The sequence below is a fragment of the Medicago sativa genome, chromosome 3, assembly GCF_051527215.1.
Source record: "Medicago sativa cultivar Bolivia chromosome 3, Bolivia_mono, whole genome shotgun sequence".
Taxonomy (NCBI): Eukaryota; Viridiplantae; Streptophyta; class Magnoliopsida; order Fabales; family Fabaceae; genus Medicago; species Medicago sativa.
The window spans coordinates 76906151-76918752 of record NC_140751.1 but is presented as its reverse complement, the minus strand read 5'-3'; the positions used below and the strand labels follow the sequence as shown (position 1 = coordinate 76918752).

The 12602-nt window shown below is 33.0% G+C and overlaps 1 protein-coding gene across 2 annotated transcripts in view; it reads right to left on the bottom strand.

Moving 5' to 3' along the window:
• The window catches only part of ATM (Serine/Threonine-kinase ATM-like protein), a 57862-nt gene extending 47140 nt beyond the window's left edge, over positions 1-10722 (bottom strand). For both annotated transcript variants that reach the window (XR_015031986.1, XM_085754072.1), the window contains exons 1-15: positions 10387-10722; positions 9069-9177; positions 8802-8945; positions 7109-7270; positions 6809-7004; positions 6530-6686; positions 6305-6444; positions 6129-6216; positions 4656-4759; positions 3391-3489; positions 2784-2840; positions 2552-2636; positions 1832-1906; positions 274-315; positions 126-196 (exon numbers count right to left, since the gene is read on the bottom strand). Coding sequence is in view for 1 of the 2 variants with exons in the window: in XM_085754072.1 (XP_085610198.1) it covers positions 126-196; positions 274-315; positions 1832-1906; positions 2552-2636; positions 2784-2840; positions 3391-3489; positions 4656-4759; positions 6129-6216; positions 6305-6444; positions 6530-6686; positions 6809-7004; positions 7109-7270; positions 8802-8945; positions 9069-9177; positions 10387-10461 (1604 nt within the window). In the remaining variant the exon portion in view is untranslated. The remainder of the gene's footprint in view (positions 1-125; positions 197-273; positions 316-1831; positions 1907-2551; positions 2637-2783; positions 2841-3390; positions 3490-4655; positions 4760-6128; positions 6217-6304; positions 6445-6529; positions 6687-6808; positions 7005-7108; positions 7271-8801; positions 8946-9068; positions 9178-10386) is intronic.
• Between the last annotated feature and the right edge of the window lie 1880 nt (positions 10723-12602).

Below are 12602 nucleotides of genomic sequence, written 5' to 3'. Positions count from 1 at the left end.
TTCATTTGATCTTGTGGTTCTTGGTGTAAACCTTCGAAATGATTAGTTTGTTTCAACTTGGATCTAGCAATTGGTCCTTTGTAACATTTTATTGTAATCAAGTAAAAACTGTAAAAGGCACTTACATTGAAGTTGGTCTTTTGAAAAACTGAAGATCCCACACATCTTGTGGTATGAGACATGTATCTACTAAATCCTAGATAGAAACATGTGGCGTTAGAGTTATAAAATTTTATTAACATCATGCCAAAATGTGTGAAGCCTGCAACTCACATTTGAGGTTATATTACTCAGAAGCGTCAAAGCAGCATCAACCTACATCAGCGTACCATTACCAAAATTAAAATCTCAGCAGAAATTTACCGGCAGAGAAAACTTCTAGTTTAATACAAATAATGATAATAACAATATCAAGATACATTGTTCTTGAAAATAAAAAACATATATGGATAACAACAATATACATAAACAATGTCAGAGAGAAGATCGAATCAGGCGACATTGGCGCAAGCTTTGTGGATTCCAATGATCAATTGGTGGATGTTTTTACAAAATCCCTGTGAAGTCTTAGAATTAGTTATATATGTAGCAAGCTTAGTGCATTTGATTAATATGCTCCAGCTTGAGGGGGGATGTTGATGTTTAAATTAATAGTTGTAGTATATTATGTGTGTGTGTTACATACTCTATTGTAATAAATGGTGTGGATTGTATATTGATTTGTTTTTTAACATACATAATAGAATTTTTGTGTTGTGGTGTAGTTTAGACACACGGTTTCACCATATGCCTCTCGTTTTCTCTCTTACTCAACAACTTTGTTCATAGTTCTTCATTTAGGACATATCTTATCTCAAGAATATATTGATATATCTCGTAGAATCAGATTCTTATGCCTTAGTTATTTTCATTACTAGTCTCCTTATTCAATTAGGATCCGGAGTCATATATCTATACTATATATAAAGAAAGTAGACCGTTTTGGGCTGGTTTTTTCTCCTTCCAATTATACCCTTAAGCAAATTTAACCATAAGAATACTATTTTGTTGGTGTCATTAAAAAGACAAGAGTTTATATTATATTTGTTGTATTGTTGGTATCATTGAAAAAGATAAGTTTAGTTTGTTACATCCTTAAAAAACGGAAAAAAAAAAAAAAAGAGTTTAGTTTGTAACGGTATGAAAATGCAAAATATATACTCCCTCCGTTTCAAAATGAGTGTCGTTTTAGGTGTTGGCACACAGATTAAGAAATGGAATGAAATAATCATTAGATATAACACTTTTACTAAACTGCCCTTTACTTTATAAGAAAAAGACAAACATAAAGTTGCATTGGAAATTGCGTGAGAGAAAAGTTGGAGTATTTATTGAGGGTAAAGTTGGAAGAAAAAAATTAAAGTTGTATTGGAAATGTAAAGCGACATTCATTTTGAAACAAATTTTTTTGGTTAAAGCGACACTCATTTTGAAACGGAGGGAGTATTATCTATACCTATAATTTTAATCAAAATCAAATTAATTTTAATCAAAATTTCATAAAAGCTATTGTTCGTAATTTATACCCATTAGTGCAATGAGAAGAGCGGATAGACGGGCACGGAGTGTCCGTCTAAACGCTAGTCCCTATAAATGGGATTAGGGCCTAACCTTTTTGAATCACCAATCATAATCATATTTTAAAAGCCTTTATTCTTCCACTCCTATCTTTATCTAAAACCCTCTAATTTCGAAACTATTTAATAGTAATTATATCTTAAAGGAATATATTGATACCCCATAAAAAACTACAACTTCAAATTGAGAGGATGGTTCTGTAAAGCAAACATACAAGAATGGCTATATTGCTGAATATCGGCAACCCATGCACAATAGTACTCCATAGTACTTTCCAACCATTGATGACCTGAAAAAATTCACTTGATCAAAACAATACATACTTAAAGAAGAATATACGATACCAGAGAGGCAACAAGGATTATAACAAATGAAAAAATTCTCAAACAACCTAAAAGAAATAATCAACTTCAATGACAAAACTCGTAGAATTCAGGGACAGATAGGGGATGTGTTTTATTTAAATTAACCCTTGAGTTTCATTGAAAAAATGTTCAAAAATTTAAATTCCACTTACAATAAACCAGACAAGTAGGGAAAAAATTTGTTTGTACTCTAGTCCGTTCTCCCTGTAGAAATTAATACTTAAAATTTTCCTTACATTGCTTTCATGGAAAGTCTGTCCCCATATCATAATAGCCAACTAAAATACAGATAGTCTGAATCAATTTCTCCCTTGAGAACTCAAAACGGTTAAGGGGAAAAGAGTGACACGAAGGAGGAAAATAAGTTATTCTCCTTAACAAAAAATAAATAAAAGAAAACACAGCTTAGGAAGTGAAAAGACACATTTATTCAAAAGAAACTGCCCAAAAGCAATTTCACATGTCATTGTCGGTCCTCCATTGCCCTGACTATTATATGTAAGCATTCAGAAAAATAAGTGTGGCATGCATCAAAAATGACTGCAAAAACATGTGAGAAACAGAAGGACCTCATTCAAGGTGGAAGGTGGCATTGATGATATCTTTATCATTGAATTTGGAAGCAACAGAGCAGACGAAAGTTCCTGCAAACTCCTTTGGATGCAATTGAACAGACATAAATTCAGAATATTAAAAGGGTGGCCAGTGTCCAAAGTATAAGTTTCTAGAAAAAATCTGAATTGCACAAGAGACAATAATATAGAGTAAAAAGAACCCTTATGCCAATTCACAGTAGCATACCGCAGAGTCCACAGCAAACCATCGTAGGCCCGATCAACATTTGCAGAATTAAGAATTCTGCAATATCAACAAAACTTTGTAAACAATGAAGGTGATCATGAACATTCTTTATTATAAATATGTATTTCACATGCATAGAGAGATGTTCAAATCAACCATGAGAAAACTAATGAAGTGTTTGAAAAAACTGTACGTTACAACCAGCAAATTAACAATCATAAGTTGTCTCTCCAACCAGCCACAATATTCTCACAGATAGTATAAACTTTTTGTCATTAAATTTAAAAAATGTATACTGTAAAAAATAAAAGGCAATTTGCGTATAAGAGAAAGGGAAAAAAGTGAAGACGAAATACGTGAAAGAAACGAGTAGTAAAGAGAGGGTGTGAGAGAAGATATGTCAATAAAAATGTAAATTATTATAATCCAAAAATATTCAGATTTTAACATTGTAAAATTAATAGAGGGCAAGAGAGTCAGGAATTATAAAATCCGCTAATTCCTAAGCAGTATTCTGTGCAGAAAACTGCCTGTAATGCTGAACCAGTAATTAAAAAAAATTGCCACAGTAACAGTTCCTTTGTTTATCCTGCCAATCCTTAATTACCTGTCAAAGCTCATACATATGCCTTCAAACCAGTAGAGGAACAGATCTTTGCACATGCGAGAATGGAAGTTTCGAGTTAGATAACAAAATGCAGCATTCCTGTAGCATAGATCCTTCATCAGATTTTGGCATGATGAAATTTAATTTAAATAATGTAAATTAACACACAACAATATTAGTTTCAGCATTATGATATCAGAAGATGCATTCAAGGACTTCACTTCAGATTCTAGCACAAGACCAGTTGTTAAATGAGAAATTAAGATAAAATGATAACAAAAATCCAGTAAACCTTTATGCCCAGAAAGAAAGAAAAAACATGTTTTCAAAACCAAATAGATTGAAAAATGAAAAAAGGCTATGTGAACAAAGAAAATCAGTTTCTATTTAAATAAAGTTAAGGGCCTGTTTGATTTGAGAAAACGTTTTAAAATATTTGTTGTATGTTTTCATTTTTAATTACAAAACTGCCACCTTGTTTTCACTGTTTCCTGTTTTCACATATTTTTACATGAAACAAAGAAAACAACTTTGACTGAATTGATCGCTTTGCTGGTACTGTCAATCCACAGCATTCCTCTTGGGAGCAACAAGGCCAGCTGTTTTGTTTGCTTCAATCCACTCCCGGTCATTATGAGAATAGTTGAATATATTGTGGAAGCTTTAAAAAAGCTATAACAAACTTGCTGATAAGAAATAGCAACTTAAGAAAGTAAAGGATAGAAACTGTATTGCGATCTAAGTACAAAATGAAAATGATAAGAAACACCAACTCAAGTCATTGTTTGCATTGTTGAAGGACTCCATGAAAATGGAGGCAGTGGCGAATTTCTAGTCGCGTGAATATGAGAAGGGAAAAACATGGTTTGCTTGCATCTAAGTACAAAATGATCTTTTGCACGTTATGAAAGCAACAATGATGCGAATGCACAATATTATTTACCAGTTGTCCTACTATGATGAAACATGTATCTTATAACAAACAGCTGAAGATTCTGTTGTGAAATCCCAAGCAAAAACACAAGATATAGAGGTGAACAGGTGGAGAAAGCCCAAACCCAAAATAAAGCTTTGGTGGAATAAATACTATTTAAAAAGTAATTCGTGAGGGAACTATAATTATAGAACAGGAAAAAATAGTACAAAGGATAAGGAAAGATAAAAACTAGCACTTCACATAGGCATAAAACTAGTAGCTGGTCCCAGTATGGCATACTACAGAAAATGTTTTACAGAACAAGCCCTCAAATTAGCTTATAAATTACCATAGCCATTTTCCTTTCATGAGTGCCTCCCTCAATACCACAGCAGCTGGCTCTCTCTTAACCCGTTTTTCACTTAGTGAGGCTCTGGTTGTATTAAGACACGCCTGCGAAGTAAATATGATTAGACACCAATATTGAAATTTTTGTACGGAAAAAAATTACTCCCTCCGTGTCATACCAAGTGTCCTATTTGGAAGGAAAAAAAAAGTATGTCACATAAGAATGTCATGAAAGCTTTTATTACTTTATTCAATGTTACCCTTATAAATTAAAATTTAAAGCAATTAAAGTGCGAGACATTGATAACTAGGAGTAGTTGTGACAGTAGGTGGGTTGATTATGGATGGAAGTACAAGGATGTTTTAATCCGGACGCATCATTTTAAAATGAGAATTTGTATAATTAATCATTTTCTTAAGATGTGTGCATTATCTTAAATGACAGTTAATATCAGACGGAGGGAGTGTACATAGTACAAACAGTACTAATATTAGAAAATACCGTACTTAAATAACTCTAGAGATTCACATAAATTGTCATATTCTAATGAATGAAAGAATAATAGTAGCGAAAATTCACAAATCTGCAAAACCAAATAGATCAACCCAACAATAAAAAGAAATGTAACTAGAGAGAAAGAAGGGCTAGTAAAACAAGGAGGAGTTAAGCTCCAAAACAGAAATATAAAAACAAGGAAAAAAAGTATAAGGAGAAGGGAGAACCTTACAAAACAATGAAGACGACACCACCCAATTCAAATCTAAGGAGTTTCGCATAATAAAATCATAACCCTAATAATTATATTTCTGAGAAAACAATTTTCAAGAATAATACTCTCAGGTATAATTCATGTGTTTGATAAGTACTGAGGTGGGAGTGAGAAGTTATAGTTGGATGAATTACAAAATATATCTTTTATCCCCATTGGAATGTAAGACTCTCACATTTGATATGGCAATACAAAGTGGGGAAAGCATGCGTAAATAGCATTCCTAATCAATAATCCCCCAAAAAAAAAAAAATTAAAAGTTTGATTAAAACACTGGAATGTTACATTCCCTGCCTCACTTTCCAAGGAATAATTTTATATGCCTAAGAAACACACTATAAACCTAAGGATAAAGAGAAGCCCAAAGTTAAGTGGGCATTAAAACAAAGACGCAAGAGCTCTGCAAAAAACTACACAGTACCATAACATTTTCTGCTAGTTGCTTTTACTAAAACCTCTAAAGACAAAGCGTGAGAAACTGCTCCATATTATACCAGCTGACCCTATATTCATTACCAAACTAAAACGATGAAGTAAAAGGAAGAGCGTGACAAAAACTATGAAGATTCTTATGCAAATAACTAATTAACTAATTATTTAAAAAACAATCTGCGTGGATGTAGAAAATGATAAATTATCAAGAATTGAGAACAGAAACTTAAATACTAAGTCCAGGAATGGGTGGCTGAGTTTCTAGTAGCTACCCTATAGAATAAAACTGCTGCAAGCTCCACTAAGCCACATTGTGAGCTACTCAAAGTTCCAAGTTTATCATCCTTATTTCCATCACCCCTGGGTAGAAAATTCAGTAAGATCATCATAAAGCTACCAGAAGATCCATCATTAAAATTATAAAATGGATAATATTACAAACGCTCACCGCGGCATTGAAGTGTTAGACATGCTACCCTGGTCAAGATCCTTATAAATCACATCCAAAAGCTGTTCTACCAATAAACACCTATCAGCAGCACCTCTCGTTAAATTTAACTGTGTCCTAGCATAGAACATTAGTGAATCCTGCAACAGAAATAATGATAAAGCTATTTGAAAAAAGAAGATAAAGTTCATAAGTTTAATTGTTATAAATACAAGTATGAGAGACCTTAAGAACTCGATCATGTGTTGTCAGCCAACAGTGAAACAGAAACTGCTGAATAGCTTTATGAATCTCCAACAACTGACAGCCCAAATTTGGACCGTCATTTAACAAATATGTATTGATACACTCAACAAGTTTGCGTGAAACCTTTCCTTCTTCCCTGAAGAAAGTAACAAAAACAAAAACCATATTTTACTCTAGACAATCATTTTTCTGACTTGTTACTCTAGCAGATCATAATAATAGTAAAAAAGAAAAACATAGAATCGCCTTAAGAAATACCTGATGAATGAACAGATCCTGACAAACCCCTTAACAATGTCTTCTCTTAGATTAACAGGGTAGTCTCCAGGAGGATAATCCAAAAGCGAATGAAGAGTTAAGATATTGCGGAAGACCTCTTCTTTGGAAGTACAATGACTAATATTTTTCCCATTCAAGCTTGCTTCGACTTTCTCAATGTACATTAATACCAGGCCTAAAAATAAGGAATTTGATCAGAAGAACGGAAAAGGAAGAATAAAACAGATGGTCGTGATGAGATGTCAGAACAATGCACGCTTCATGTTTGCAAAAACTTACTGCAGTAAATGCGCTTCCTCATCTGAAAACTGTAATCCCTAACTGCCAATAGATGTCGGAGGATAATGCCATACTCTGACTGAAAGCTTGGAACATTGCTCAGGACATCCCAAACATGATTAAAAAGTGGTTTAACTACAGATGACAAAGGTAGAATTTGGCCTAGAATAAAGAGGAAACAGGTAATTAAGAAGTTTCTAATATTTTTTGTAGAATTTGAAGCTTCAAAGTGATAAAGAATTACTTTATTTTCACACCTGTAATAGAAAATGCATGCTAACCTTAATGAGTGCCACAACAGCGGCGAAGGTAATTCAGAAAAAAGGAATTGTTGATAAAGAAGTATTTATCATGCAAGGAATAACCATTCATAGTGGATATTTAAGGCAGTATATTAAACACAATAACCATTGCATGTGGTTATTTATTATTCTACTTAAATATTTAGTAGTTCAATTTGAAATTTTCCCAAAAAATCATCTGAAATTCTAGAGTAGAATCCGTACTTTTCAATGATACTGATATCACTAATAAGTCTTTATGCACATTTGACTTTATTTTGTTTTCATATGGGTGAATCAATTTGCCGCTGCACATTATGTGTCTGTCAGTTAACAATCCATCACACTATTTAACCACTAAGAAATTTTTTCAACTGATCATAAGTCATCGTCTGATTTAAGCTGTTAATCGCCGGTGCAAGCTGTTAACATGATTATATTCTCGCTACTACCGGAAGTTGGATGATAATTAATGCAGAATATTTTCAGGAAAAGGCACCAAAATATATGGTGGAAAATTACTTGCTTTAAGTTCCTAAAATTGGGGCAGCATCAAGCGAATACTAAGTAAGTTGACATAATAAAAACAAAAATTCCCCTCTAACTTGAGTTCCAAAGAATTGAAATTCATGAAAAAGAAAAAAAAACAACAAAAAAACTACTATCCTACATGTGTAAAAACACGATAACCACAACTATGCTAAAAAGGGATTTTCACAATACATCAATATCACACATCATACCAAAAGCAAGAGTAGAACCATCGTCAAAAGAGAGCAAAAGAAAAAATAAATATACACTTATTATAAGCACTGACATGAGCAATGACTCCCGTAACAAGAAGATAATAAAACTCTTATCACAACAATGATATCCAAATGAAACAATGAACATATTCACGATCAGTGTTTAACTGCTCTAAAAGTCATTAAAATACCGTTAATATGTTACTCCCTCCGGTCCTATTTATAAGAAATATTTGAGTCAACAGTAGTTGATGTATCTAGTTAAAAAAGTGGACCAGATAGATCAACTTTTGTTGACCCAAATGTCTCTAAAAAATAGGACCGAAGGGAGTATATGATAACTAGAGAAAACACCAAAAAAAAAAAACATTTCTTGCATTTTCTGATGTTGATATAGCTTTGAGTTTGAGGGACTAGGTACTCTCTTTGCAATGTGTTTTGCAATGTGTTGACAATATCACCTAAGGACAGTATGTCCTCGCAAAAAGTGATGCCTTAAAGCTGTGGTTACCTTTGAAGTCTAATAGTAATCGATTATTGTTCTTCTCTCATTTAAAGTTGGAGTGCATTTTAGTTTAGAATTTAACTTCATATGCTATTACTTGCTTCTCATCAAAAGGAAAGAAAATAATAAGCATATTATAAATTAAACTACATCAAACTGACCTGAGTACTTAGCCTCTTCTGCTCGTTGCACAATGAGTCTAAGAGTCTTTGCATATATCATTTTTGGATTTCTCCGCTTACTTGACGATATTTCCGATGATGAAGATTGAATAAGCAAAGAAACAAGAAAAGGCCATGTTTCAGCTGCTCCCAAAAACAATTTAAAACGGACAAATTAAGCATGGGTAAAATTTACAAATTGGCTTGATAAATGTATATTATTGCATCCAAAAATGCATGTAAATTTGATTTTGAAAACAATCTTACAGTGAGGAACTTCATCTGGCCTAAGCTTTGACGTGCTCAGCCCAATAAACTGGCAGAAGTTATATGATCTTTCTCCTTCTAACCAACTATTTAACAACTTGATCCCTTCCTGATAAATTACAAGGCAGAACAACTAATTAGAATCAAACATGCGAACCTCAGAGAATGTACAGAGAAAACAAAATCCAATAATAAATAAATATATATTTTTAGGGTATAATAAATAAATATTATCCAGCAGAATCATAACACAACAATGCATATGAAAATTAAGTAATAATGTCTGACCAACGATAACTTTTTGCAAACAAGCTAAATGTTATTCTTAAATCCAATATGTTCAGCAGCAATTAGGATCAAATCATATGAAGCACTAACACACACAGATACCATACATGACAATGACACTGACACATCGACACGGGTATATGAAGCACTAACACACACAGATACCATACATGACAATGACACTGACACATCGACACGGGTAAAAAATTGAAAAAAAAGAATTAATTGAACGTAATCACATGTGTCGGCGACGGAAATGTTATTATTAAATCCAAAAAGTTCAGCAATTAGGATCAAATCACAGACACGGACATGTTGATGCCGGTAAAAATTTGAAAAAATGAATAAATCTAACGTAATCACATGTGTCAGTGTAGTGCCGATGGCTGAAATGTAATTCTTAAATCCAATAAGTTCCGCATTTAGGATCAAATCATAAGAAGCACCGACACAGACACAGATACTGGCATCACGAGACAGACACACATGTCGACACCAGTAAAAATTTGAAAAAATGAATTAATTGAACCTAACCACATGTGTCATGTAGTGTAGGTGTCAGAAATGTTAATCTTAAATCCAATAAGTTCAACAATTAGGATCGAATCATACGAAGCACGGACACCAACACCGACGTGGACCCACCTTCCGTCAAAAGTATCGGTGCTACAGATTCATAACTTTGGTAAGCATTCAACGTATGTAGCTTATTAAGATTCATTTACGTTCAGAATGTTGCAATTACTCTAGTGATAGAAACATGAAAGCGAAAACAAATCATCACTGGTTAATTAAACGATTCCATTTTAACAATCCGATTAAAATTACAGTAACCAACAGATTAACAATTTCTACGTCCAAATCAAAACAGTGATAAACATACAAATTGAAAACCTATAGAACAGAAAAACGAATTTCGAAACAAAATTGAACGCAATATGCATGAAATTAAAACGAACAGTGAAAATCTTTTCGCAGTGATTGCTTAAAGGAATGCGAAAAGTGAGTTACGAAAGAGATTGAAGCTTACTTCGCGAGCTTTGACTTTCTCCGATGAGAGTTTTTCTACAATCTCTCGAACGTCTCTGGAAGTGACTTTCGCCATTGTCGCTACGAGAGTAGCGGTTACACATGAAATGCAAGAAATGAAGGTAGTAGAGGCTTTGCAGTGTGTATTGTAGAGGTTAGGGTTTGGGCGGTTGAGATAAATGGCGGGAAAATGAAGGGTTTTAGGCTCTAGAAAACCAGGGTTTACTTGTTTCAATGATCAGACTCAGAGGAGACTACTAATACAGTAGTGTACTCTGCTCAGTGACCGAAGAGAAAATGAGACTGCAATCACACCTCCTCTCATGTGATTTTACAAAAATAACCCAATACTTACACTTACCTTTTAATGAATTTTTACCCAATTGTCTAAAAGAACCTGAGTTAAATAAACACTTATTGGCTTATGAGATGGCCGAACTTCAAATTACTTTGATCCATTTTCCATGAAAATTGAAGATTAGCACCAAAAAAATGTGATTTTACAAAAAGGTCCTCTTCATTTTTGAACTCAAACTCAAGGTCTTAAAATTGGTACATACGTACAGTAGTTCTTTGTTTGGTTTGATCTCGGTTACTTTGCAGCCTAGCTAAACATGTTCAAATGCGTGTTGGTTCTAGTAGCGCAGCAATGGTATTTTTCTTTATAGAACCGGGTGGATGAGTCTATAGAACAAGGTGGATAAACTGTTAAAACTGAAAAACAGTTATAACCTGGTTTCTAGGGTTTGTAATATGAATTTCATTAAGTGTTGAATATACACATTACAAAGCTTTATATAACCAAAGTATCATATGCTTGTAGCACAAGCTATCTGTAACTAACTAGTTGTTATTTTGTAACAAACCACTAACAACCTAGAATGAAGTAGTTATGAATTAACTCCTAACACTCCCCTTTAATTCTTAACTACTGGATATTGAAGAACACCAAGTTTCTTTCTGAGGAATTCAAACATATCCAGCTTTAGTGCCTTGGTGAATCCAGCAGCAAGTTGCAGCTCAATTGGACAATACTTCACATCAAGCATTCCATTTGTAATTTGCTCCTTTGTAACTTGCTCCCTAATGAAATGGAACCTAGTCTCAATGTGCTTGCTCCTGCCATGAGAAATAGGATTCTTTGCAAGACTAATAGCAGACTTATTGTCAATCATCAGTGTTAGAGGTTTCACAACTTCACACTTGAGCTCTTTCATCACTGATTCCAACCATAAAGCTTGACAAGTAGCAAATGTTCCTACAATATACTCAGCTTCATGTAACACCCCGTTTTCCCAACGTAAAAATTTCATAAATAAATCAGAGTTTTTCAACTTTAAACGGAATGCTACACTTCTTAAAAATTCATAAACTGAATAAATAACAATTTATTCTTCAAATCATTTAACATAAGTAATTCAAAACTTCGCAGCGGGATTAGTTCAACATCATAAAAATAGTCTTTGGCACGCAGGCCTCAACATAAAAATCTCATAAGTCTTGTTCAACATTTATTCATAAAAATCCATAAGTAATATGTAAGGAATAGAAATAGAAGACATAATTCCATCCCGTTACGTATCAGAGCACCTAAGACACACTTGTGAGGAGTCCACTCACGACCACAACTAATCCTGGTTACCTGCAAGTTACCCATACGAAGAGCAACATTTCCAAGCAGAGGGGTGAGATTTCTCAAACAATAATATTAAGCATATAAATCATATAAAGTACATTCAACAACTTATAATTCATTAATCATATCTAACAACTTAAAACTTCCTTAACTAGTGTCACTATTCTTCCTATATTAGTCATATACTTCGTATCATATCATCATATAAATATTGTAACACCCTCCTTTTTATTTAATTATTTTTATTAAGTTAGAGTCTATTTATGTGATTTATTTATTTATATGAGGTGTTAGTATTTTATTATGTGGCATTATTCTATTATTTATTAGAATATGAGAATTATTAGAGTAAGTAGATTTGGAGGTAGTTTTGAGATTATATGTCTTTTTATGATTTAGTCGATTTATTTTGATGAGTGATATTTTGTTATGTTATATGCTGGTATTTAATAGAATAATATATGTTTGTTATTTGTTAGAGATATATTTGTTATTTGGTGTAGAAATATATTTGTTATTTGTTAGAGATATATTTGTTATTTGGTGTAGAAATATATTTGTTATTTGTTAGAGATATATTT